The sequence below is a fragment of the Antechinus flavipes genome, chromosome 2 (genome assembly GCF_016432865.1).
Source record: "Antechinus flavipes isolate AdamAnt ecotype Samford, QLD, Australia chromosome 2, AdamAnt_v2, whole genome shotgun sequence".
In the NCBI taxonomy this organism is placed as follows: domain Eukaryota; kingdom Metazoa; phylum Chordata; class Mammalia; order Dasyuromorphia; family Dasyuridae; genus Antechinus; species Antechinus flavipes.
Genome location: NC_067399.1, coordinates 88,943,219 through 88,969,730, shown reverse-complemented (window position 1 = coordinate 88,969,730; position 26,512 = coordinate 88,943,219). Strand labels below are relative to the sequence as shown.

Below are 26,512 nucleotides of genomic sequence, written 5' to 3'. Positions count from 1 at the left end.
CATGTATCTATCTATCTATCTACATATTTAAATATAACAACCACAATTTTTATCTTTAGAAATGGTGGATATTTAAAAAGGAATTTTTTTCTTCTCTTAAATGCCTTAACTTTTATTGCTTTGGGGTTGTTTACAGACTTTGGAAATGATGGAGAAGACTGATAACCACCTTATGGACAGAGATTTAATGCAAATTATCTTTAGCTTCAGCAAAGCTGGATATCCTCAGTATGTCTCCGAAATTTTGGAACGCATGAAATTTGAAAGAAGATGTATTCCAGGTTGATATTTTAAAAAAATAGTTGATAACAATATAAGCCAATAATCTTAATATTATAGGAAAAACATTTTCCTAAAAGTATCTGAATCTAAACTGTAGTTAATGGCATTTTGGAATCTATAAATCCTTTGAAGTCAGCATATAAAAATAGCTTCAATTTTAAATAAACTTATATTCACATAAATTTTTAGTGTATATTTAATTTAGAAATGTTTTATTTCTAACAGCTAAAAGCAGTCTTTCAAAAGGTAGATTGTATGATCTCATCTTTTAATTGTCTTTTGTTAATGTTTTTTGGTCAATTTTCTAGTGCTGCTCTTGCATGTGTTCAAAATAAGAGATAACTTGAATAGTAGTTGAAGTATAATGGTATTTAATTTATATTAAGTGCATTATATGTTTATTTTCTAGATGTGATGAACCTCTGTCTGAATTTAGTGACGGAAGGATTGGAAGATGTAGCAATGCAAATTTTAGTATCATGTCCAAAATCACTTGTAGGAAAAACAAACGAAAGTGCTACAAACTTTGGCAATTTTTTTTTACAACATTGTGTCACCATGAATACGGTATTCAGTTCATTCTTTACTTACTGAACTTTGCTATTTCAAACAAAATGGACTTTTAGAAAGTTGTGAAAGTCTAAGGACTTTGTCATGAGAGTGTAATATTGCAAATACAGACTTTTTCCTTCATACTGTTAATTGAAAAACTATTGGCATATTTGCAGAAGATTGGAAAAGGCTGACACTTATTTGTTTTCTTTTAGCCCTTTAACAAGTTGGAAGAATTTTGTGAAAAATTAAAAGAAGAGAAGCTACATCTTGCCCCTTTAGAATTCACTTTGCTCAGCGCTCTGAGAGCCAAAAACACTGGTATTTTATTCTTAAATTTTAAAAAAAATGTAGATTTTTATGTTGAAATAGTGTTTCTAATATTCCCTGTCTTTTTCCAGATTTGGCAACTGACCTTATGAAGGCATTGAAGGAACAGAAAGCTCCTATCAGACCACACTATTTTTGGCCATTATTAACTAAACATCAGAAGAACAAAGATATTCAAGGTTAGCTGTTTTATTTTCTTGTTTACTAAAGGCATAATAATTTAGAGACCCATTTTGAAAGATTATCACTGCTTGGAGCAGTCTGTAATCTGGAACACCAAATTCTTTGAAAATTGTTGAGTAGAAGAATTTTTTTGGACATGTGGAAATGTTTTCTTTTATACAGATTTCCCTAAATCATTTTAAAAAATAACATTACATAGTTTTAAATTTCATTTGTTTTACTTATAGTCCCTAAAATTTGAATTCATAATGAAAACATGACAAAATTCTAATAATAAACTTTAAAATTTAAACTTTATACTATATATACTTTAAGTCTTTTGTTTCTTGTTGTTAGTCTATATAAAATACTTATAGATGCTTTCAAAGTAAAGCCACATACCAAGTTTAGGTTTCACTAAAACAACTGAGAAGCTTAATAGTTTTCTTTGTGAAACATCTTCTCTTCTTCCCCCCTTCCCCCCCAATCTCTTTTATCTGATGAGCTAAATTTGAGCTTAGTTATAGTAATAGAAAAGGCAAGGAAACTCCTATTGCTGGATGAGTGATCGTGACCTGACAGCATGCTGATTGAAGGGCAGAAATGCAGTCTTTCGGATCCTTAAGTACGATTGAGCATTTAGTACACTTTTCCCTGTATTGAGCATTTAGCACACATGGGATGTCTATGGGCTATGAATAAGAATAGTACAAATATTAAAATTTTAGAGTACAGTGTCTAATTCTTTGGTTTGCGTTATTGGTAATTCAGAAAGAGTAGTCTCATAAAAAGATGCTTTTAACAGAAGTACTTTCCCCTTGGGGAAACAAAAAATGGTCTTTTCCCTCTTATCTCACAGTATAATGTGTTCTAGAATGAGATGCAGAGTTGTTAGTGTGACATTGGGTGACAAACAAAACGCACAAACACAAAAAAAGTGCTTTTAGCAGACTGTTCATATTGCAATTTTATTTTAAATATACAGTTGTATTCAGGTTTAGAAGAAATGCTGAAACAAGTATTCCCTAATTGTTTCTGACTATAAAAGTCTCTAAATCCTTTTTAGAAAGATCTTTGTGAAAACAATATGCAGTTTTATTAACTCTTTGTATATCTTCTTGTTCTGAAACTCCAAGGTCACCTATAATCTCATGTTTCTGAAACAAAGTTATCATTCTGTGAAAAGTTTGGTTCACATATTATTTCTCTTCATTTTATCTTTTAAAAACAACCTCTAAGTATATATATATTTTTTGTTTTTATGATTATTGAATCCTGAAATATAATTGATAACTGTTGTTGAAATGTTCAGTTAGTCAGTGAAGTCTTTGCTTTCCTGAACAGTACCTTTGGTTTAAATCAGAGATAAGTTACTAAATTCACCTTTGTTAAGGGACTAGTTAAAAATGTTCAGGAACCTATTTTTTGCCAGAGATCACTCAGCTTTATTTGTAGTTTATGCTAGCATCTCCTGAAAGAGATTTTAGTTGTCTCCAGGCCTAACTTAATAAAAAATCTGACCTTGGCAATAAACTCATTTATTGCTTAGTAGAGAGCTCTAGAGAACTCTCAGTGATTACTCATTGGAGAATTAAACTCTTCAGGACTTTTTCTAAGTTCAGTGAGACTAAGTTTTTTGCGTGTGATCCCATAGGCATGTCGAAGATAAAATTTGAACCCATATTTCCTAGTCTTGGGTATAAAACCATAAAATCATGTAATTGCAAAGGACTCTAGAAATCATCTAATACTCGTGCTTCAATTCTTGCCTGAGAAAAGTGTGACACTCCCAACTTCAATGGAATGGATATTTGAGTTCTCTCATCCTGCTTCATAAAAGAACAATGTTCTGGTTCTTTTTTTCCTATCATATAACCCAGTTGTGTTAAATTGTTGTAATATTCCCTGGCAATAAGAGTATAGGAAAAAATTTAATCTTCTCTTCTCACATGTAACAGCCTCTCTTTCCCCATATTAAATAATTCATATGATTCTCAGTAATGTGAGTCTTTAGAATTATAGATTTCCATTTTTAGAGGTTCTTGTATTTTCTTGCCTTTATTTTTTTTTTAACCATTTAATATTAAGAGAAAATTCATCTTAATTTTTACATAGTAAACAGAATTGTTCTTTGAGAAGTAAATTATTCTTCCTTGCTACGTTAAACTCTATATGTGTATTTCTTTGAGTAACAAGTAACAAAATAAGATTCAACTTTGGTTGAGGGAAAGATATATCTGAATAGAAAACTACAAAAAATAGATATTGTTGAAAAGTTTGTTTGAATAGCCTAATAGATCAAGGTTAGCAAATAAACTGACTACACGTATCCAACTGAAGCTAATTTGAGCAATATATATATATATATTTTTTTTTTTTTTAAATCTTCAATTTCAGATAGATCATAGTGATTTTTCTTAGTAGTTTTGTCCCCTGTAGCACAAATAAAGAAATTCCCTTAAATCTACTTGTTTCATAGTTGGGAATTTTAAATATCAAGTTTTTGAGAATGGATAGAAACTAAAAACAAAATTAATTTCAGGTCAGGATGCATGAAGGAATTGTAAAATGAATATGAAAAGTAAGAGCTTAATGGCATAAAGAATATTGTTACACACTTGGAAGATCAGATTTCTTTGAAACTTAGGGAATTGATCTTTACAGAATAGTAAAGAAGAGTGCTTAATGATGATGATGATTGCAATTTTAGGACCAGATTGTTGTCACCATTAAATTACAGAAAAGTTATTCTTTAAAAGTTCAGATTTTAATAATCAGTGTAAGATTAGTGAAAAGAAATGATTAGAAACTCTGAATCTTAACACTACAGCATGTAAAAATTCAGCACCCAGCCATAAATGACCTGATACCTAGAATTTTACATCAGAAGTTCACTCCCTTTCATGGACTTATAAATTTATCTACTAAAAATACAGATAAAAAAGATCCAAAAATAACTAAGATCTCAACCAGTAGCTGTACTGAAGCCATAACAGTATCTAACTATGTTGTTGACAGTGATTGCATTGATATTATATTGAGTATAAGTCTTAAGAACAATGCCTTTAATATTACTTATACTCATTTCTACATGGAGTGGGAGAGAGCAAAGAATGTGCCATATAAAGAAGATGAACAAACACATCATCAGTAATCCAGCCTGCTCCTGGAATATCAAAGATGCTTTAAGTTATTCTACAAAGGATAAGTTCACATGCCCATGAATATAAAAATAGTTATTTCATCTACCCTTTTGGTGGTTTATTGGACATTAAATATACAAGAACAATAGAACAGTTACTTGTTCCAGTCTCATCAAGAAAAGTGAGAATGAGATCAAAATAACATCATTTGATTCATCTGAGATGTAATTGGCAAAATACCAAATCTTTTTCAAAATTTGCTTTTAATAGACAATGAAAACTAATTATATTTTCTACATCTATAAGTCACTTAATAACTTTTTAAACAGAGATAGTTTTGATAAATTAATAGTACTAAAGAATATTTACTCCACACTGCTAAAGGATTGCAATGGTCATACTTTTCTTCTTGTCCACCCTTTGTCTCAGAAATAACTGGTTGTAGAAGATTTAAATATAGGTAGTAGAAATGTGAGTTCCTTGGAGCAGGGAATTGTGATTGTTATTTTTTGTTTTTTCTTTTAAATCTTATTTCTTCTTATTAAATGTTTACGATAGTTATTTCTCATGGTTTTCAAGAGGTAATTCATTTCTGTGTACTGATTTGAACTTGAAAGTATTCAGTAGTATTTAGGAACATAAATTTTATTCATAAATTAAATGGCTAGTTACTGTGTATACAAAAGAGACTGAAAAATTTTGGATTTTATTTTATTTTTTTTTTAAGATACTGATTGTAAACAAAGTCATAATATGTAGCAGATATAAATTATGCTGTTGTATTCATGAACTATCCAAGTCAGAATAAACACAGGTCTTCTGAAGATAGGACAGTAAGTTTTCTCAATTTTTCAGCTATAGAATTCTGTGCTTGTATTGCGCTAGAATGGTTCTGCTCATTTAAATTGTTTCCTAATATGAAAATTAGTTGCTTTTTTTTACAATGCTAGATTTTCAAAGTAATTTTGTTTCCTCCTAACATACAGTTTCATGGTTAAGATTTTAAAAGTGGCAGAAAAAATGAATACTTTTTTTTTGATATTATGAATCAAAAGAAAAATCAAAGTAATTTGTGCAGAGGTTTAGAATTTAATCCTTCATTTATCATTAAGTGCTCAAAGGGAAAGCACATTGTAATACTTCATATAACATATTCATCTAGAGTCAGAAGTCCTCAAACTTTTTAAATAGGGGGCCAGTTCACTGTCCCTCAGACTGTTGCAGGACCAGACTATAGTAAAAACAAAACCTTTGTTTTGTGGGCCTTTAAATAAAGAAACTTCATAGCCCTGGGTAAGAGGGATAAACGTCCTCAGCTGCCGCATCTGGCTCACAGGCCATAGTTTGAGGACCCCTGAGATGACACTTTTCCTGTGGGTAAGATCTTGGAGTAAAGGCATAAATTTTTGAGGGAGAAATTTATTTTGTAAATAGTTAAAATAAGTATCTTTTCTTTCTTGAGAAATTGTGTCCTTCAACTTGTAAGGACAAAAATAGGATCCTGACATTTGCCAGTTGACTTTTTTTTCATTGTTTTTCATTGAAAAATAAATTCTTATGCCTGACCAGTGTTTTGGACAGTATTCTAGGAATGATTAAATAGTTCTAGTAAGAGGAAATAGACCTTTGCATTTAGAAGATAAATTTTGTTCATAAAAAATTGAAATATCTCTTTTATGTGTGTATACTAGTTCAAAAAATATTATCAAGAAAAAAGTGACATCAAGAGATATGAACACTAAGACAAATTAGATTTAAATGCAGTGAAACAATGTGTCTTTGAATGCAAAATGCCTATATGCTTAACTTTTGGTGTTTTAAAACTCTTTAAAAAAATGAAAAATTAGAAGCTAGTAGATTTTCCCAAATGATGATCCTACAATTGAAGTTTGCATATTGTTGAACATAGTGAAGAAAAATCCTTCCACTATAACCCATACCCTGCTAAACCCAGAGTTACTATAATCAGGGTTAGTCTTTGGTTATGCTGTATATATCTTGTGGAATACAGTTTTATTGACTTGAATATAAAGGATATGTGTATTCTATACCCAGCAACACATATAGGATTTTTGGTTTTTTAAGCTTTGTAAGTTTTCTTTCATGTGGTACTATTATACTGTTGTACTTGAGTCATTAAACATGTTTTGTAATTGAAAGGTATTGGAATGCTTGAGATAACTCCAGTGCTCTGCTTCTTCCAGTATTGTTTGTTGTATAAGTTTATTGTAAGAATGAAAGGAAGGCCTTATTTTTTTCTACCTTATTTTCCTTTTTCCCTCTCTTTTTATCAAGATGTTGCCAATCTTTAATTGTCTTTTTAAAAAATTACATTGGGGACTTAAGCTCGCAGTTTTATTTTTTTTATTTTTTTTTTTTATTCTTTCTTTTCTGTTTTATTGTCTTTGTCTTATCCCTGTGCTTTGCATTTTTCCTTTTTAGGCATAATTGAAATTGTCAAAAGAATGCATGAGTTAGGAGTAAATCCTGATGCTGAAACATATGGAAATTATGTCTTCCCCTCTTTTAATAGTATACAGTCAGCACGTGCTGCATTACAGGTGAGTCAAATATTGCTTTTTATTTTGATAAACAGATCCAAATACTTGAGCTTGAGACTATCAATCATTTTCCCAGTCCATTCTATATACCTCCAGAAAAAAATGAAAAAGGTTTAGGAACCAGTCTCTGACATACCAATTCTATATTTAGGGTGAAGGAGGGACTGCTTTAGGCTTTCATTAGTAGAGGGATCTCCTAGATCACACCTTTGGTACAGTCATGTTTGGAGAGTGAACCTAACCTAAGGTTTGGGTGACACAAGACAGACCAGGTTTTCTATCTCCACAGCTGTGCTTCTTCTAGACATTTACAATGTGTAAAAAGCTTTTAAAATTAGTGACATAATTATAACTATTAACTTGAAGTTTATAGTAAAAGCCACAATGATGAGCATTTTTCCTTCTGGTGTCATCTCTTTTTCCTTCTTTTTTCCTCAGTCCCTTTAGCTCACCTTCTTCCTCCTCTTCCCCCCCCCCCCCCCCCGCAAAAAAAAATTAAAAAGTGTTTTTCTTTACAAAATTTTTGGGGGGAAGAAAAAGAAAAAACCCACATCTATATTTAGTCAAGTAAAACAAATGCTTAATTAGCTTTATTTAAAAAGGCATGTCTTATTATGCTTATGTCTATTACTTCTCTGGATAGCATGCTTCATCGTAGATCTGGAATCATGTTTGGTCTTTGTATTGATCAGAATCACAAGTCTTCCCAAGTTTTTTTTATTTATTTATTGTTAATTGAATAAAATCTTTTCCTGGCACTACTTAACTTTATTGTGCATCCATTTATATGATTGTTGATAGCTTTCCTTTTAAAATTGTTCATATATTTGGATAGTTTACCTATTGGGAAATGTCTCTTCTTAAAATCTAGTACTAGTTTCTTCTATACCTTGTGTCTTACTATTTTATCAGAGGATGTTGATTTTTAGATTTTTTTCCTCCAAGAAAGTGTTTTCTAATTGTAGCAGCATTGATTTTCTTTGGACAAAAATTGGATTTTATGTAATTGAAATTTTGTTTTATCTTTACTTTATTTGATCATGACATCTCCCTCTGTCTAAAAAGATTTTCTTCCTTGGTTCTTCTAACATGTTCTTGGTGCTGAACTCTTAACCATTTATATTTCATGATATTTCACACAATGTATTTCAACCAATGTCTCCTACTTAACATTTCCTATAAATGCTGTATGTTCCTACCACTGTGCCTTTGCTCATGTTGTAATTTATGCATGGATTGTCTTCCCCAGATTTTGCTATCCCTTATATGGATTGTTTAAATCTCAAGTACTTCTTCCTCCATGACATAAACATATTTATGCCTGATGATATACTCATCATCTGTATTTTTACCTCATGTTGGATTCTTTTTATTTGTGTGTTTTTTAATACTCTTTTCCTTCCCTGAAAGTTCTGTTAGTGCTGTAGGGTAGTGCCTTATCTAAACTTTGTCTCTTCTATATAGAGAGCTCTGCTTAGATGAAGTGTTCACTTAAAGTTGAAGTCAAATTTGAGTTGGGTAGATCAGGTCACACTTGGTGAAATCAGGGCATTCATTCATTGAGCACTTCCATGTAGTAGATGAATCCACTTTTTCTTAGAAAATTCCTCATGAGATAATAGAATTAATCCAACAGTTTGCATTTTGATCTCTTTACCATAATTTGAATTCAAATTGCTGCTATTGCATTATTTCATCTATTGGTGTACTGAGCTTTTAAAAATCATATCTTTTTCTGAAGTACAGTCATAACCACTGTAGGCAAGAACTTCTAAAGTTTGTGTTTATCCATCTAGTACTAAGGGTACATTAGCTTTTGCATAGAATATATAGTAAGTACTTGCTTCCTTCAATAATTCAATAAATTTGTATTTCTAATCTAGTGGGTATAAAGCATTGCTCTAAACATTGGATGTAATGAGCTTTATATGTGCCATCTCTACCTCTGGACTTTACTAGGAGAGACATAACATATAATACAAATAGCTAGAATACAAAGTGGTGTATGTGTGTGTGCACATGAATAGTGTAATATAAAAAATTGGAGAAAGCACAGTATATGTTCTGGGAACAGTGAATCATATACTTGGTCAAACACGCGTGGCGGTTCACATAGAGGTGAAAAGTGGAGGACCATCAAAGCTTTTGAGCAGTGGAGAGATTGTTAGATATATTCCATAAGAAGTATTGACACATAATAAGTATGTGTCAGGCACTGTGCCAAGGACTGGCAATACAAAAAGATGGAAGAGACAGTCTCTCAAGTTTCTAACAACCTAATAGGGGAGACAAGAAGCAAACAGAAACATATGAACAAGCTATATATTCTTTCCTTTTTGTCAACTAAAAGAGAAATGGTACTAGAATTGAGGGGTTGGAAAAGGTATCCTGTAGAAAATTGTATTTTTGTTGGCATTTAAAGGAAGTCAGGAGTAACCATTCCAGGTATGGGAGAGTCATAGGATGGGTCCAAAGCAAGAGACGGCATGTCTTGTTTGTGAGCCAGTCACTGAATTTAAGTGTGCGTGGCAGGATGTCTTAGGTATAAAAAAGTTGGAAAGGAAGAACAGAAGTAGGTCTTGAACAACTAGTAGAGGATTTAATGTTTGATCCTAACACTAATAAAGAGTTCTGTGGTCAGAGGCTTGGTGACTTAGGAAAGTCGCTTTGGTGCTGCCTAGAGGATGACTTGGAGTGAGCTGGAGCAGGCAGACCCACCGCCAGGTGACTGCCCTAATGCAGGTGAGAGGCCTATCTCAGGACAGGAGGGGGGCGCGGAAGGCAGAAAAGCCTTGGTAACTGAGTGTAATAGAGGGGTGAGGAATTGAGAATGAGTTTCTGGGAAGGTGGGATATAACAGGGGAGCTGGGGAGGAGCCTTTAGGAAGAAAAATAATGAATTCAGTTTTAGTTGGGTTGAATTCAGGATTCATAAAAGACAGTTGAAGATAGAAGATTCAAGCTTAGACAGAGATTAAGGTAAGAAGATAGATTTGAAGTATATTGATATAGTTGTTTGCCCTTTATTTTTGAAGAGAACCAATAGCAGAAGTATCTTCAGCCTCATTTTTTTCTTCCTAAGTCTCCATGTCCAATGGCAAGAAAAAGGTCAGGATGACTAGGGATGACTCAGAGTATGGCAGATGATCATGGTAGCTGTGATGTTTGACCATAGCACTGCTTTAGGTGCCTTGATGGCTCTTGGAAGACATTATTCACATCTACCCATTTTACCTAGAGGAAAATCTTCTCATGCTTGCAGTGGACCTCCCCTTAAATCACTTACAGGTTTAAGGTCTATTGGTTACCCTCAACCTGGTTTGATCCATCTGCTAAGATGGTTTTACCACGGTGTAACTCATGCTCTTGTATGTGCCTCAGGTTCTTGGAGCCCAGGTGGGGGTTGGGTGACCAACTGGATCCCAAAGAGAAGAGTAACCCTGAAGAAGGCTCAGCAAGCCCACAACAGAGGTGCTCATCCTCTCTTACCTGTGCCTCATCAGCCTAGAGATGACATTTTAAGTTCTCAAGAGATGACGAGACCAAGTAATGTAGTATAGAGAAGAGGAAAGGACTCAGGATCGAGCTCCAATGGCCACCTAGAGTTAGGGGACATGATCTCGTTGAGGATCCAGCAAAATAAACTTGAGAAGGAGTATTTGAGTAGTAGGAGGAGAACCAGGATGGAATGTTGTCCCAAAAATGTAAAGAAAAAAAGTGATCTGCAGGGTCAGAGGCTTCAGAGAAGAAAATAAGGATTGAGAAAAGTCATTGAGTGTGACAATTAAGAGATTGTTGGTAACTTTGGAGAGAATCGTTTTAGTGGAATGATGAGGTCAGAAGCCAGATTGTCAAGGTTTGAAAGTGAGAGGAAAGAAAGGATAGGTACTTGTTGTGGATGTTATTTTTAAGGAATTTAGTCATGAAGGATAGAAAAGATAATGGGTGGTAGTTAGCAGGGATGAAATGAGATGATTTTTAGAATTGGGAAGATGAAGCCATGTTTATAGCAGCAGGGCAGGAGCTATTAGATAAGAAGAGATTGAAAATAGGTGATAGAGATGACATTATGGAGCATTCTTTTGGAGGAGATGGGAAGGAATGGGATTGTTCTAATGAGAAGAAGAGGTTTGGTAATAAGTAAAAACAAGAGTTAAAGAGATAGTGACAGAAAGCATATGAGTGATATGAAATAAAAAAGAGGGGGAAAGAGGCAGCTTAATTGATAAGATGGGAAGAGGTGGATCCACAAAAGATTTTAGATAGGATGAAAAGGTTCGGAAGAATCTATTATGAAGTATAGGATGGACTTATTGATAATGCAGGTATAATAAAATTGCCTAGCAACAGTAAGGGTCCAGTTGAGGGTCAATATAAAGTTGTAATGAACTGAATCAGGATGGTTGTGTAATTTGCTCTACCTTATTTTTTAATGAGTAGTGGGAGCAATCCAAGATTGATGCTTGGCACAGGGTTTGATGAGGAGGCTATAGATTCAAGATGAGCACCGTGTTGAGTTGAATTGGTTCACCAAGGAATCAAGATGGGGAAAGAAGAAAGTGGCTAATGCAAGGGACATGACCTAAGAGAGAATTGAGGGATTAAGGAATTGGAGGTCACAATGTTGTTGAAGAGTGAAGGTTGGTAAGGGAACCAGGAGAGCTCTGAAATCAGTAGATAATGATCAGAGAAAGATAGCTCAGAATTCTTGAACATGGAGGTAATATATTTGTGGGTGAAGGCAAGATCAGGAGTTATAACCATCTTTGTGTATGGCTATGGCAAGTATGTCATAAGAAGTGAGTAATTTGAGTAAATGAATAGTTAAAAGCTATTTGAGGGAAAGCCATTATGTATATTGAAATCCCGTAAGAGGAGGGCATGAGTTTTGGAAAAGACAGAAACTGAGCCATATACTGAACTCATTGAAAAAAAAAGAATGACCTGGAGAGTTGCAGACAACAGCTACCAGGATTTTGATTGGGTCATGGAAGTGAACAGAATTAATCTGAAAGACAGGTTACTGAGAGAACTTAGAGCACAGAAGTGGAAATGGGGAGCAATAGAATGATAGATGGGGAATTAATGGATTGGAAGCAGGAATCTTAACAGGTAAGAAAGATGTGTTAGGAAACATCCTTGTGCTATACATTTACAAGTATATGTTGTCATATAAACAGTAAAAGCAAGTACCAAGATTAGTGAAGCCATTCATTGAGTTTACTGCATAGTAGAGAATAAATTAAAAAAATAATAGCTCTATTATTTATTATATAAGTACATTAAAGGAATCTAAACAAAGTTGAAATGTGAGGGGCAAATTGAGTACTGATGGCATGGGGAAAAGGAAGTAGATTGTATTAAGCTTCATGGAACAGATGACATTGGAGGTGATTATTGCAATTTATTTTTCTTTTCAGTAGGAGAGCCAGATATTGTATTTAAGGTTTCAATGAAATATTGGACAATCCAAATTATTAAGTAAAATAAGTCATTTAATACCAAATGGTGTTATATTATTCTTGTCCTTTCCCTCAGCAATACAGAATACATCAATACAGAATGTTAGTATTAGATCTTTGGGAGATTAATGGGACATTAAGAATAATGCAGTTACAATTGTCTACAGAAGTATATATTGTATATTACCTCACTTTTGATAAAGAAAACTTTCTAAACCCATCAATAGCCTTCATGTATTATCCGTATAATTTTTGGGTAGGTGTTGAGTAAACCTCCTATGTACAAGAATACTGGATCTAGAATTTTCCTGTTTATTTTTGCATGTTTTATTCTTTATTGTCTATGGCCCCTCAGAAATTTGAATTCATTGAATTCAGTTTTATAGTGAAATATCTTTGAGGATAAATATACCTATAAAATAGGTCAAATGGGGATAGTGATATTAATTCTGAGCATCACTTAAGGGAAGATGTGTTGTTATAATATATTAGGTCTATTCTTTGATAGAATGAATATAACACTTAAGAACTTAATTTTAAAAGTTTATTGTTATCCCTGGGGTAATCATTTTAGCGAATAGGCATTAGAGTTATAGTTTTTTTTTGTTAAACTCTGTATTAATTGATAAAATGTTTCGTTCAATTACAAGGTGGAGATTGTATATCAAAGTCTTCCTTGTTGTTAGCTGCGAAAATTAATTTTTTATAATTACTTACATCTATAGGAAAATGGGTGTCCAATTAATGACAACATATTTGATTTAGCTGAATTGAGGAATGAAGCACTAAAAGGAAACCTTGAACGTGTTTTATCATTATGTAAGTATTGTATTTTTCTACAACCAAAGTAAATAGGGTATTTTATTCTACTCCACAGCATCAATATTAAGTAATTCAGAGGAATACTAGGCAAGGAAGAGTGGATTTCACTCATTGAGGTATTTTGAATTGTTCTGAGCACTAGTTTTCCTCATTTAAGAAAAACAGATGTAATGCCATTTGTTATGTTCCCTTCAAAGTTATTTGTATGATCTAAAAGTTAGGAAGGGTGACCTGTCCATACCAGTTTCATTAAGCAAGAGTAAAAAAATCTTCAAAATGATTTAAAAAAAAAAATTTATCTTACCTTCTTTGAAATAGTCTGACAATGTTTAGAGATAGCTAATTATTTACCCATAAAATGAGAAATATAGTGATAAGTTGAGTGATATGAAGTGATTTTACTTTCAGCAGTATATGTGAAATTTAGCTTTTATTACAAAGAGGTATCTTGCACACTGTGGAAAAATTAATATTTTGAAGTACAGTAGCCTTTCTTAGAAATATTTTGTGCTATGAAATTTGATTATTATTATTATTTTTTTTTTGCTGAGACAATTGGGGTTAAGTGACTTGCCCAGGGTCACACAGCAAAATTTGATTTTTTAAAAAGATACATTGATGAGTGTTAAATTTTCCTGTTTATTTTTGCATGTTGTAATTCTTTATTGTCTATGGCTCCTCAGAAATTTGAATTCATTGTATTCAGTTTTATAGTGAAATATCTTTGGGGATAAATGTACCTATAAAATAGGTCAAATGGGGATAGTGATATTAATCCTGAGCATTACTTAAGGGAAGATGTTTTGTTATATTAGGTCTATTCTTTGATAGAATGAATATAATGCTTAAGAACTTAATTTTAAAAGTTTATTGTTATCCCTGGTGTAATCATTTTAGCAAATAGGCATTATAGTTATAGTAATTTCACTTTTCTTTTAAAGTTTGCAGAATTATTATCCTCACCGTTCCATCAAGCAGGTAGCATTTTACAGAGAGAGAATCTCACAGAGAAGCTTTTTCTGAGGAGGTCACATAGCTTATAATTATTTGCAGAAGTACGATTTAATTCCTTCTATTAGGATTCAAAATCCAATCGTCTTTTCATTATGCTTTATTATTTTAAAAAATTTTATTGAAATCTTTTGCTTACATGACTCTTATGTGCCTCCTTTTTCCATGATTAGCTATCCTTTAAAAGATTTTTTGTTTTTTTAATAAAAAGAGTGAGAGAGAAATCAACAAAACTGACCAATATATTTGAAAAATGTGACCATGTAGGCTATGTTCTTCATATCTGGGGAAACCTTTATTCCACTCCCAACTTCACCTCTGTAGAGGAGTCAAGACCATTGGTTCTCTTCTTCTTTGGGACCATACATGTTCTTTGTAATTTTGTAGTATTAGTGTTTTGTTTGTTTATTTTTTTCTTTGCTGAAACAATTGGGGTTCAATGACTAGTCCAGAGTCATATAGCCAGGAAGTGTTAAGTGTCTGAGACCAGATTTGAACTCTGCTCCTCCCGACTTCAGGGCTGGTGCTCTGTCCACTGCATCAAGTACTGCTGCCCATCCCTCCCCTGCTTTTTTTGTTCTTGTGATTTTTCTTTATATTATATTGTCATTACATATATTGTTTTTTGGTCCATTCATGTAAGCCTTACCATATTTCTTGGTGTTGATCATATTCATCAATTCCTAAAGCACACTAATAATTCTTTTCTTTTTTTTATTTGAAATTGCAATGTTTATTATTATTTGAGAAGGAAGAGCTATAATAGAGCTCAGTATACCCATTTTTTTTCTACTTTTTTTTTTATAATAACTTTTTATTGACAGAACCCATGCCAGGGTAATTTTTAACAGCATTATCCCTTGCACTCACTTCTGTTCCGATTTTCCCCTCCCCCAGATGGCAAGCAGTCCTTTACATGTTAAATAGGTTACAGTATAACCTCACACTAATATTTCTAATTTTATTCATCTACCAAAATTTGTTTAGTCATTCTCAATTGAGTGTCCTCTACTTAGCTCTCACGGAAAAAATTACTATAAATATTTGGTGTATTTGGAGCTTTGCTTTGGAGTACTTGTTGAACAGAAATTACAGTATGCCATGCTATATTCAAGAGATTACCAAAGTGTATGCTGAAGCCCTTAAAAAAATCAGACTATATATCCTTTTATTTTCATTTTTGTAATATACAGAATATTTTTAAATTTTGAACCAATTTGATTAAAGATTGGTGAATTTTAGGTAATTTAGTTGTTTTCTATTATAAAAAATTCTGCCAATTCTATAGATGTCCATGTTTGAAATGAAAAAGAACCATTTTTTAAAAAATAGGAATTAAATTATTTGAATAAGGGAAAGAAGCAGGGAATATATTGTGTGTACATTGGAAGCACAGAAACAATGTTTTAGTCATGTTATCTATTTTGTTTTTGCAATTGTTAATTAACTGATATTTTTTTAAAGTGCCTGACTTCATTTAAGAATTTTAAGAACTATATTTTATAGTAGTTGTAGGATTAGAACTAGCAGAATTTCTATGCAGAATATTTTATTAGTAACTTCTCAAAATTTTTTTCCATGAAGTCTACTTTTCTCGAATTATTCCATTTTCTCTAATCATTCAGTAGTAACATTTCAATTAAAGACATGCAAGATTGCTACAGCTAAGTGGCTCATGAATAGAGAGCACCAGCCCCGAAGTCCGGAGGACCTGACTTCAAATGTGGTCACTTAACCCCAACTGCCGCAGCAAAAACAAAACATAGCAAAACATGCAAGATCATTTGGATATAAGATAAACTGATTGCAAGATCAGGAAATAATTTAAAACCTATATTTTAGTCTTTGCAAGTATTAAGTAATTGAATTTAAAATTCAAATCTGCTTTTTCTGAATAGAATGTGATGTGGAGAAATGCAAAAGATAGAAAAAAAAGTTTTAAGTGTTTACAATCTATTGGAAAATAAGACAGGTACACTAAAAACAACTATATTGTACCATATTGACCTAAGTACAAAAATGAATGACAAAAGACAGTACAATTTCAGAGAAGTGAGAGGTCAGTTTGGGCCAATTAACTTTGGCTAAATCTACTTTATATTTGCAGACCAAGAATGCATGCCATTGAGCAAGTCTTTATAGAAGGTTCAGTAAATGGCCAAATGGCCTAAAACATCACCAATATTTTGAAATTCAGAATATATATTCTACTGACTTAATCATCTTCAAGTAGAAGAGACAGCGGGCAGTGAGGTGGCGCAGTGCATAGGATCACCAGCCCTGAAGTCAGGAGGACCTGAGTTCAAATGTGATCTCAGACACTTAATATTTCCTAGCTGTGCGACCCTGAGCAAGTCACTTAACCCCAACTGCCTCAGTGAAAAACAAATTGAAAGGATAATGAGTTTTATTTTTGTTTTGTTTTTATTTTGGCTTTGGGGTTTTCATTATGCTTTCTTAGCATTTTCTATTTTAGACTCCCTGAGGACAGGGACTCTGCTTAGTGCTTCCTTAGTGGTCCAGTTAGCACTTACCATTTATCACGTGAACAGGAAGTTGTTTTTTGATTTACTATTACTTTTATTTGTTAATTCCATTTACAGTGGGTATTTGCTATTTGCTTTGGATAATGTGTATGAGTAAGTATAATATGAATATTTAAGAATACAAACTGAAGGGTGTGTCATCATTACTAATGATTTTTCATGAAAGCTTTTTTAATCTTCCTAAGGAATCAAAACTTTAAAAGTAAACATTGATAATTAACAAATATAAACATATTTGGAAACATTTAAAATTTAGTGTGCTATGTTTTTTCTCTTGGGATTTAATGAAACTCTTCTTTTTCAGTGACATCATCTAAATCATCAATGGAATTGAGTTCTTTTAGAGGCAGTCTGATTTTAGGCTTTAGGAGGTAAGTTGGGCACTTGAGAGTCTGTGAATCCTGTCTTATTCTGGGGTCTTTGAACATCTCCTTCAGATAGTAGTCAATTTTAGAACTCTTATTTTTCCAGTTTTAATAGCATGGTTTTAGCAAAATCATCCTATGATGAAGAAAATTTCCATTTAAGTAATGTTAACTTGTATTGTCACAAGAACTTCAGCAACTTTTAATTGTGGGTTATCTAATCTGGAGTGTTTTGTGCTTATGTTTCCATTTCTCCCTTTTGAAATATTTTTTCTCTTACTGCAATCCTCTTCTCCCTATCCTGAGCCAAAGAGACTTGAAGATCTCTTGTGTGAGCAAGAATATATATACTTCATGATTGTTGTTGGCTCTTCTCAGAGACCACTTCTGCATTACTATATTTTTCCATAGCCATTTGACCACTTGAAGAATTGAGGGGGCTTGCCAGAACTTATAGTTGAAGGAATGCAGTTTTTAACTGTGAACTGAAGGCTACTGGAAGCTTGGTGCCCAACAGTGTGGTTAGCTAAGAATAAGAAGGACTTAGAAATTACAATTTAAGGTCATTTTCTTGAGTAAGGACAGGATACCTTAAATAAGGGGAGTAATGTTCTTAAAAGATTCATAGGAGTCAGTGTGGTGAAAAACCTGAATTCAAAGTATGAAGGCCAGGCCTCCTGGGCTTGAAGTCTAATTCTTTTCCCAAGTCAATAAGTAAACGTTTATTAAGCATCTGCTGTGTTTCCAGGCCTTGTGCTTAAGTTTTGGGGATTCTATCTTGAACCACAGTGCATTTAAGAGAATCTTAAAAGTCATTGTTTTGGGGGTGGTAAGAATTACTATTTTCTACTTTTCCCATCATATTTTTTCTTCTGCCCTCTTCCAGAGTTTTCTGTTCCTTATAAGTCAGAAAACAGAGACCGCAAACACTTTAGCAAAACTGACTAGCATGTCAGCTAAATCCAATGTTATATGGAATATTTTCAATCCTCCCTTAAGAGAGCTTCATTGGCATAGTTCTTATTTGTAGCCAGGCTTATTACAACAATTTCAACTTTTTCTTTTTGTTTTTTACATTGTTTTTCTGATTTTTGTTTTTCCTTTTTGTCAGTTTATGTAAGCCTTCACATATATCTCTGACTCCATAAAATAATAGGAAAACCACTTAAATGGTTTATACTAAAATAGATTTTTCAGACAGTTAAGGAGCTATTCCTTATTAGACATATTGGCATTTTGTTACATTTATGTTTCTTTTATGGAGCTTAATGTGACTACATGTCTCTAGATAAAAAGCAGGCCACAAAGCCTTGAAAACCTTCAAACCCTGTCCCTGATACACACTACAGCACTAGTTGTGCTCTAAGCCATTGAAATCAGATTCAAATAAAAATAGGGGCCAAGTCAGATCCCTGCAGGCCATCACAGGTTAAACTTAATTTTAAAGTATAATTTTGTATGTTTTATATTACTTATTTTATTAGATTAATACATTTTAATCTGATTTTAACTACTTCATGTAAAGCAGAGACACCTGCTTTATGTTACCATCCATCTGAAAGAAAGTGTTCATTTGTAGGAGGGGAGTTTTCTTCTTAAGAATGACCCCCCCAATAAGTTAAATCATAGGTTCAGTCACTGTGGATATGTGGACCATTTCTAGGGCTTCATCCAGATTTGCCAAGGCCAATTTGCATATTTCTGAACATCTGTGCTAATATACTTTAACAATATTTGTAAAATATGTCCTTTGTCAATCTTCAGGATGTTATTATTTCTGTTATTATTTGTAAAAATGATTCTTGTATCTTATTCTGTTTATTTTTCAGCTACAAGTCAAATACAAAAATTTCCCGTTTTTAAGACTTTGGAGTGGTTGTATAGCTTTAGGGTAAATGTAGTCTGTCCTAAATCTTTTCATCCCCTTGAGTAAAAGTTTTCATTTGGTCAGGAGCCTTTTTTTTTTTAAAACCAAGCCATTGGCTTATACCCTAGCCCTATTCATTTTGAATGCCTCATTTTGCTATATATGTGATCTAGCCAATATCTGGTTAGCCATGCACAGCTGGAAAGGTTTTGAGTTTTGGATTGTTTTCAAAAGGTTGGCCATCAAATAACTATGCTATTGCCTCATTAGCTTAGGAAACCATGTGAAGTAAGGAGGGGTTTATGACCTGCTGCAATGAAGAGAGTACAGAAATGACAGTAGGGATCCTATAAATATTAAATTAAGTATGACTTATTGATCATAGACCTTTATTATTGGATTAAGAATGTTATTCTCCCAAGTCAAATTGAGTATGTATTTTCAATTTGCCTTAGATGTTCACATGTTTGAGAGCAATTTATTGACAATTAGTAACAATGTCACTTATTTGGGATATTAAATAAAATTTTGCTTTGCAAAATTTATCAAAACTTTTAGCTCTTAAAAGTTTTTCTGAAACAGACTATCTTTAGTGGCATGGAATAGGGAATCAAAATCACAGTGCTATTCTACTCACTTATTGACCTATCAAGTTATTGTTCCTTTTTGTAATTTTAAAATTGTATAACTTAGAAATGATCTAACACACAAAATTGGTTGCTGAGAAGGCATATACAAAATCGTCTACATTTAGTGTAAGAGAAGCAAATGAATTAAAAGTTGACAAATATAATATACATTCTATCCCTTTCCATCTCTTTCCCAAGCTGAATTGGATTTTTTAAAATATGAAGTTGTTAATGTACCCTTGTGATGATCTTTTTGTGTAACATGGGATGCAGTTTTTTCCATATTACCTTATGTTTTGTGGATTTTTTAAAAAATAATTTTATTTGAAAAAGTTAAAAAAAAAAAAAAAGAGAAAGAACATAATTCTGCTGTGCCCAGCAGAACATCAGGGAGGATTCATAATATAACAGCAAACTACCGATTAAGAATGTATATGTATTAGTAGAAGAATAGAAGAAATTATATTTATGACTGCCCATTTTTTTCTTTACTTCCTTGTAAATTGTTCCTTGATTCTCTACTGTGCACCTTATTTTATTCTTTCCTTCCCTTTCATTCCTCTCCCATCCCAAATAAATTACAATTAAGAAAATATATTTATATACATTTATGTAGATAAACACACACACTGATCTTTGCTAGCTCTCCTGCCTTTTCTGCTCCGTAACTCCTAAAATCCCCCCTTGCCAGGGATCCCTCCATTGTATTCTTTACTCAGCCTTTGCTTCCCCATCCTTCCATCCCTCCCTCCTTATGTTGGAGCATGCTATACCCTTCATGGTATGTATGTAGTGTTGCCTATTTAATCCATTCCCAAAGTGATTAGGTTTTTAGAATTCTGCCCTCCTCCCCTCTCTAATGCCTCTGTGTCTATTCTTCCTCTGCACCTCATTTGTATAACATGATTACTATTTTTTACCATAACCCTACTAATCTTTATTTTGAGCTACCCTATTGTTAATTTTAAACATTTAGTATACAATTCCCATGTTTTAAAAAAAAAAAACCATAAATAGTTTGTCCATGTTTAAATAAACTGTTGTCCACGTTGAGTTCCTTAAAATTGATCTTTGATGTTGGCTCTTATATCTTAAATTTTCTGGTAAGTTCAGGTTCGGTTGATAGAAGAAAACGCTGAAAATCTGCAAGTTCATGGGATTTCCATTTTTTAATAGATAATTTTGCTAGATATAATATTTTTGGCCACAGGCCTAGTTCTTTGGATTGTAGGTAGATATGATTCCAAGACTTGCAGTCTTTTATTGTGACTGTTAAAAAGTCTCATACAATTCTAATTGTAGTTCCAATATATTGTTTTAAAAATTTTCTCTGTCATCTGGGGATTTCATAATTTGGCAGTGTTCTGTGTGTTTTCCATAAAGGATCTCTTTGAGAATGATGAGTGGGTTTTTTCTTTTTTACTTACCCCTCATGGTCTATCAGTCCATGAAAATTTTCTTGAATTATTTCCTGTGTTATTGTGTCAAGGTTCTCTTTTTGGTCATAACTTTTTGGCAATCCAGTTTTTCGTATATTATCTCTTTATTTGTTTCTAGAGCTGTTGTTTTTCTTATAAGATGTTTCATAGTCTGTTCTGTTTTTTCATTCTTTATATTGTTTTGTTATTTATTTCTCTCTTGTAGCTTCACTGGCTTCCCCTTGCTCAATTCTAATTTTCAAACAATTATTTTCATCTTTGAAACTCTTGCCTCCTATTATTTTTCTTGGATGGTTTTAATTTATTTATTATTTAGTTTAGTCTTTCCTTAGGGTCTCTCATTTAATTTTTAAATTCTTTTAAAATTCCTTTTTGAATTCTTCTATAAATTCTCTTTGGACATGGATGGAACTGTTTCACATTATTCTTTGAGGTAGAACTTTTTTTTTTTTTTTTTTTAACTTTAACTGTCCCCCTCTGAAGATAAACATCAGTCTTCCCTGTTTCCGTAATATGGTTCAATAGTGCAGCATTTCTCCCCTTTGACCAGGAACCCCAAACAAGAGCTAACCCCCCTGCAAGTGCCCACAGCCAGTGCCCACAGCCAGCAGCATCCCTGCCCTGTTGACTTTGCTGTCTCTGGGTCCTGGTCCTTTCTTATGCTGGGCCTGGTGTTTACAACCAGCCCAGGTTCCCTGTGTCTTCCTGGACTCAAATCCCAACTCAGCAAACAGCCCAGGAGTTGAAAGTCACTGGTTCCTGCTAAGGCTCCAGCCATACTTGGCTTGCACTAGGGCCCCCCACTTGGTATTTCTGCAGAACTAGTCCAGAGGTATTTGCACTTCAGACAGGTGGCTTGAATCTATAGGACCTCTATTCTGCCCCAAATATTGATTTCTCACCAAGACATAGAATGTTAGCTCTGGACATTTCCCTGACTGTCCCCCACATCTAAAACTGAACCATTTTTGTCTTCTGTTCCACTTACCGACCTTCCTGTGTTCCTTTGGTTTAGTTTACTTTCATTCCAACTAAAATGCCATCTTTTTTTTCCCCCAGCCTCTCTCAATTCTAATGCTTAACTTCCATTAATTATTTTCTATTTATTAAATGTAGCTGATCTGTACATATTTGCTTATTGTTTCCCCTATTAGATTACAAGTTCCTTGAGGGAAGGGACTGTCCTCTTTTTTGTATCCCCAACATAGTGCCTGACACATAGTAGGAGGTTTAATGAGGTATTGCTTCAGTGATAGAAATTTCCCCTTCAAACTACAAATAGTTGTGGATATTTTTATGCCCAAGAAGGTTTTGATATTTAAAAGAAAAAACTGCTAACAGTGGGATCCTTGAGATAAAGGAGACACTCAAGTTTTGTGACTGTTTGCTCTCTATTGCCTTGAGAAGCAGCCTACATGGCATAGTGGATAGAACTGACATTGTAGCCAGTGAAGATATGGATTCAAGTCCTTTCTCTGAAGTATCCTACTGTGGTCATGGGCAAGACATTTAACTTGGTGTTCTAGGCTGCTGTTGAGACTCTCTGAGTTGTTGGGAGGGTTTTGGCCTATTTGTAGAGGTTATTTCCTAATCTCTATATCAGTGACATAGGTCTTGCCACTATATTGCTATATTCATTCTTAGGGAGCTTGTAAATTCCTTTAGGGGACTATTTCCATTGTAGCTTTATTAATATGACAGAGGGTGTGGTTCTTTGATATTTAATTTTTTCATTTTTTTAAATCAATTTATTGCAATGGCATAAAAAAATAAAAAATTCAGCAAAATTTATGAGTACATATATATAGTATTCTGTACTCATAGTTTCTCACTTGTGAAATGAAGTCTAGGAGGCACCTTTTTGGAGCAGACTTAATTACTAGTTTCCAGGTGTTTTTGTTGTTGTTGTAAATATTTTCCTGATTGTACTTACTAAACTGCCTCAATATGTTTTTTTTACGTTTCTCTATATTGATCATATCTGTTGTTTTTTACAGCACAGTAATAACCTAAACCATTGTTTTACACAAGTTGCTTAGCCAATTTTTACTAGAGGGACATCTACTTTGTTTCTAATTCTTTTGAGATATAAAGTATTGCTTATAAATCTGGAAGTTACGGGGTTCTTTGCCATTGATTGCTACTGCTTTGCAGTGGGATTTCTAGGGCAAAGCCTCATGATATATTCATTGCATTCCAGAATGATTAGACCTTTCACAGTTCTACCAATAATAGTGTATTAATAGAACTGTATTCCCACAGTGACTCCTTCCTGCACTATTTCCATCCATCCATTGTCACAGTTGCCACATTGTTCATGTAGATTGAAATTTTAGGGTTTTGATTGTCTCACATTTCAATGTTATCTTTATGTCATTTATTTTCAGAAAATACATCTCTTCTATCTAGAAAGCCATCCCTTGTAAAAGAGAATAAAAACTAATGAAGATGGGGAATATAATATGTTAAGAGCCTAACACCAGGTGTATTGTTCCATAGCCTTAATCTCCCACCTCTGCAAAGAAAGGGGAGAAAGAATATTTAATCATTTTATCTTCAGGCCATGTTTGATCATTCTATGTTTGATCACATTCCATGTTTAGTCACAGCTTTTCAGTCCTTTTCTTCTTTCTCTCTTGCCTTCTCTACCTTCCTTTCTCCATGGTTAGTCTTTTTTGTTTATTTTGACGAATTTTATTCATATTCCATACAACAAAGGGAGTGAAACTGTAATGTAAAATAACATTTTATATTAAATCATCAAAATATACCATTATTATTATAAGTGACTTGCCCAAGGCCACACAGTTAGGAAGTAGTAAGTTTTTGAGGCCAGATTTGAACTTAGGCCCTCCTGACTTCAAGACTGGTATTCTGTCCACTGTGCCATTTAGCTTCCCCTCATACTATTATTTTTTACCCCTAAACTTATTTGGAGTCTTTTTAGAGATAGAGGAAAGAAGCTTTTTTCTTTAAAAGTAGGGTAATTTTTTCCTGGTCACATGCAAACATTTCTTTTGTCCTTTATAATTTTTTTGTATTCTTTTCCTTTCCTAAGACATAAAACTTAATAGAATAGAAAAGGAAATAGGATTAAGATTGCCCCATCAACATCTAGAACTCTCCTTGTTGAGAGATACTTTTAAGCAGTATAAACGTGGCTTTTCTGTTTTTACATAGAGGACTCAACAATGTTCCTAATAATAATTTATAGATAGCTGATAGTGTAGGAGAAATCAAGATTTTTGTACAAGAATTCACTTCAGTATTGCCACAAGATGGAAATGCAATGGTCTATACATTTTTTTTTTTGCAATGATGTTACATACCAGTTATAAAACACAGTATATTTCCTCATGAGTTCTATAAATGTAAGAAAAGTCCAGAAAAGGTGTTAAAAAAATATTGTAGGGCCACCTAGTTAGTGGAGTGGATAGAGTACCAGGCCTGAAGTCAGGAGGACATGAATTCAAATCTGGCCTCAAACACTTAATATGTCCTAGCTGTGTGACCCTGGGCAAGTCACAATCCCAATAGCCTCAGCAAAAAAAAAAAAAAAAAAAATTGTATTTCCATTGGCAAGTATTGGAAAATTTTTGAATTTTAACTATTTAATCATTAAGGAAATAAGATTGTCATCTGTTTTCTAAGAAAATGATGATTTATAAAGGGGGAAGTAGTTCTTTTACCTTCTTTATAGTGAAATAGATGATTTACAAGCATTTAAGTTTCTAAATTATGCTAGGCATTGTTGAGTCTGAGAAAGCAAAAACAGAAGTAAAATAGTTCCTCCCCTGAAGAAGATAATTTTCGATAGAGGGATACATTTTTACAGATAAGTGTCTGCAAGTAAATAAAAAATAATTTTGGAGACAGGTCCAAGCCTTGAGGAAAGCTATGAATTGTTTATTTGGTGGTAGGCCCAGGGAAGGGCAGGAAATACAATATTCACAGCCAAAAAAAAATAGATGGGGTATAAATCAAAATTAAAAAATCAAGAGTTCACCCCATTAAATATTGTATTCCAGGTATTGAAAAAGAATACTTAGTATCAGTACATAGGCTAGAAGTCAGGACCTTGGGTTTTTTTTTTAATGGCCTTTAGTAAATAGTTAATGTAGAATGAGTTTTCAAAGTGAGAAAACTATTTCACAAATGAATTCTACATAAGGAAAAAGTCTTTGATTGCAAGGGCTGCTTCCCACTTTGGGTCTTTTCATTGGTCATTTGGCATGTTTAGAGTGATCCTTCTCATCTAAGTTCAGCTTCCCACTTGCTCAAAATTTTTCATGGTCTGCCCATTGTTAGGGCCTTCCTTCTGAAACCACCCCTCCCTTTTATACTTTTAAATATTTCTCTATTAGAACGTGGGTTCTTGGAAGGCAGGCACTTTGTCATTGCCTTTCTTGTATCCACAGGGCTTAGCATAGAACCTGAAATATATTAGGAATGTAATAAGTGTTTGTTGACTGAAAATACTTTCAACAGACTCATGGTAAATTCTCATAGTTGTCTCTTTGATATTTTACATTTCAAAATTAAAAGAGCAACTAATCCTGCCCTCTCAGCTAACATTATCTGTGCTTCTCTTTTAATGGCATTAAATATGAATACATACTTAATGGCACTTTGATTTTTGTCTGAATCATTTATTTACTAAGAAAACTTTAAATTAAATTAACAATTATAAAATTTGAAATTTAGAGGGAATTAGTCATAAAGATTAGATCTTCAGGGGAATTATTCAAACTGTCCTATTTTGCTAGTACTTTCTTAGCTATGCTTTTCAAATCTAGTTTCAGCATTTCTAAAGGATTTTCTCAATTCTTTTGTTCTGGAATTTTGTCTGAGATTTAACATATTTGTTATTTAGAAATATTTATTGTAACAAGTCTTTATTTTTGGTATGTGCATTACTTTGAGTGACTTATGTTTCTGGTATTATATTTGATGTTCAGAAAGAAAATCAAATTATTTACTTATTTGATAATACATTATCCTCTGCTGCCCTCTTCAGGTCTGGTGATATCAATCTTTGGAGCAAGGTAAGTCTTAATTTTTCTGTAAGCTTTCATATGCCATCAAGAAGAAAGCAAATATTACATGTTTTTTTTTTTTTTGTAAATTTTAAAATTTGAATTCTGAAATAAGTAATTTTGAACACAAATTGGATGATGAAATAAGGCTTCTTTTTGGTTACTCCCAGTAGGGGTATTTCCTCTTCTAACTGGAAGATGGATTTGAATTTGAGTATGGAAATAACAACAGCATAGAGACTAGACTAGACCTGTGCGATGTCATTCATGAAGGGAATTCCCTTAGATGGAAATTTCCTTTGTCAG

The 26,512-nt window shown here is 33.1% G+C and overlaps 1 protein-coding gene across 1 annotated transcript in view; it reads left to right on the top strand.

Moving 5' to 3' along the window:
- The window catches only part of LRPPRC (leucine rich pentatricopeptide repeat containing), a 106,705-nt gene that overhangs the window by 23,464 nt on the left and 56,729 nt on the right, over nucleotides 1–26,512 (top strand). The window contains exons 8-15 of the mRNA XM_051975188.1: nucleotides 137–281; nucleotides 692–849; nucleotides 1,050–1,155; nucleotides 1,236–1,343; nucleotides 6,912–7,030; nucleotides 13,217–13,310; nucleotides 17,175–17,241; nucleotides 26,188–26,215. Coding sequence (XP_051831148.1) covers nucleotides 137–281; nucleotides 692–849; nucleotides 1,050–1,155; nucleotides 1,236–1,343; nucleotides 6,912–7,030; nucleotides 13,217–13,310; nucleotides 17,175–17,241; nucleotides 26,188–26,215 — 825 coding nt within the window. The remainder of the gene's footprint in view (nucleotides 1–136; nucleotides 282–691; nucleotides 850–1,049; nucleotides 1,156–1,235; nucleotides 1,344–6,911; nucleotides 7,031–13,216; nucleotides 13,311–17,174; nucleotides 17,242–26,187; nucleotides 26,216–26,512) is intronic.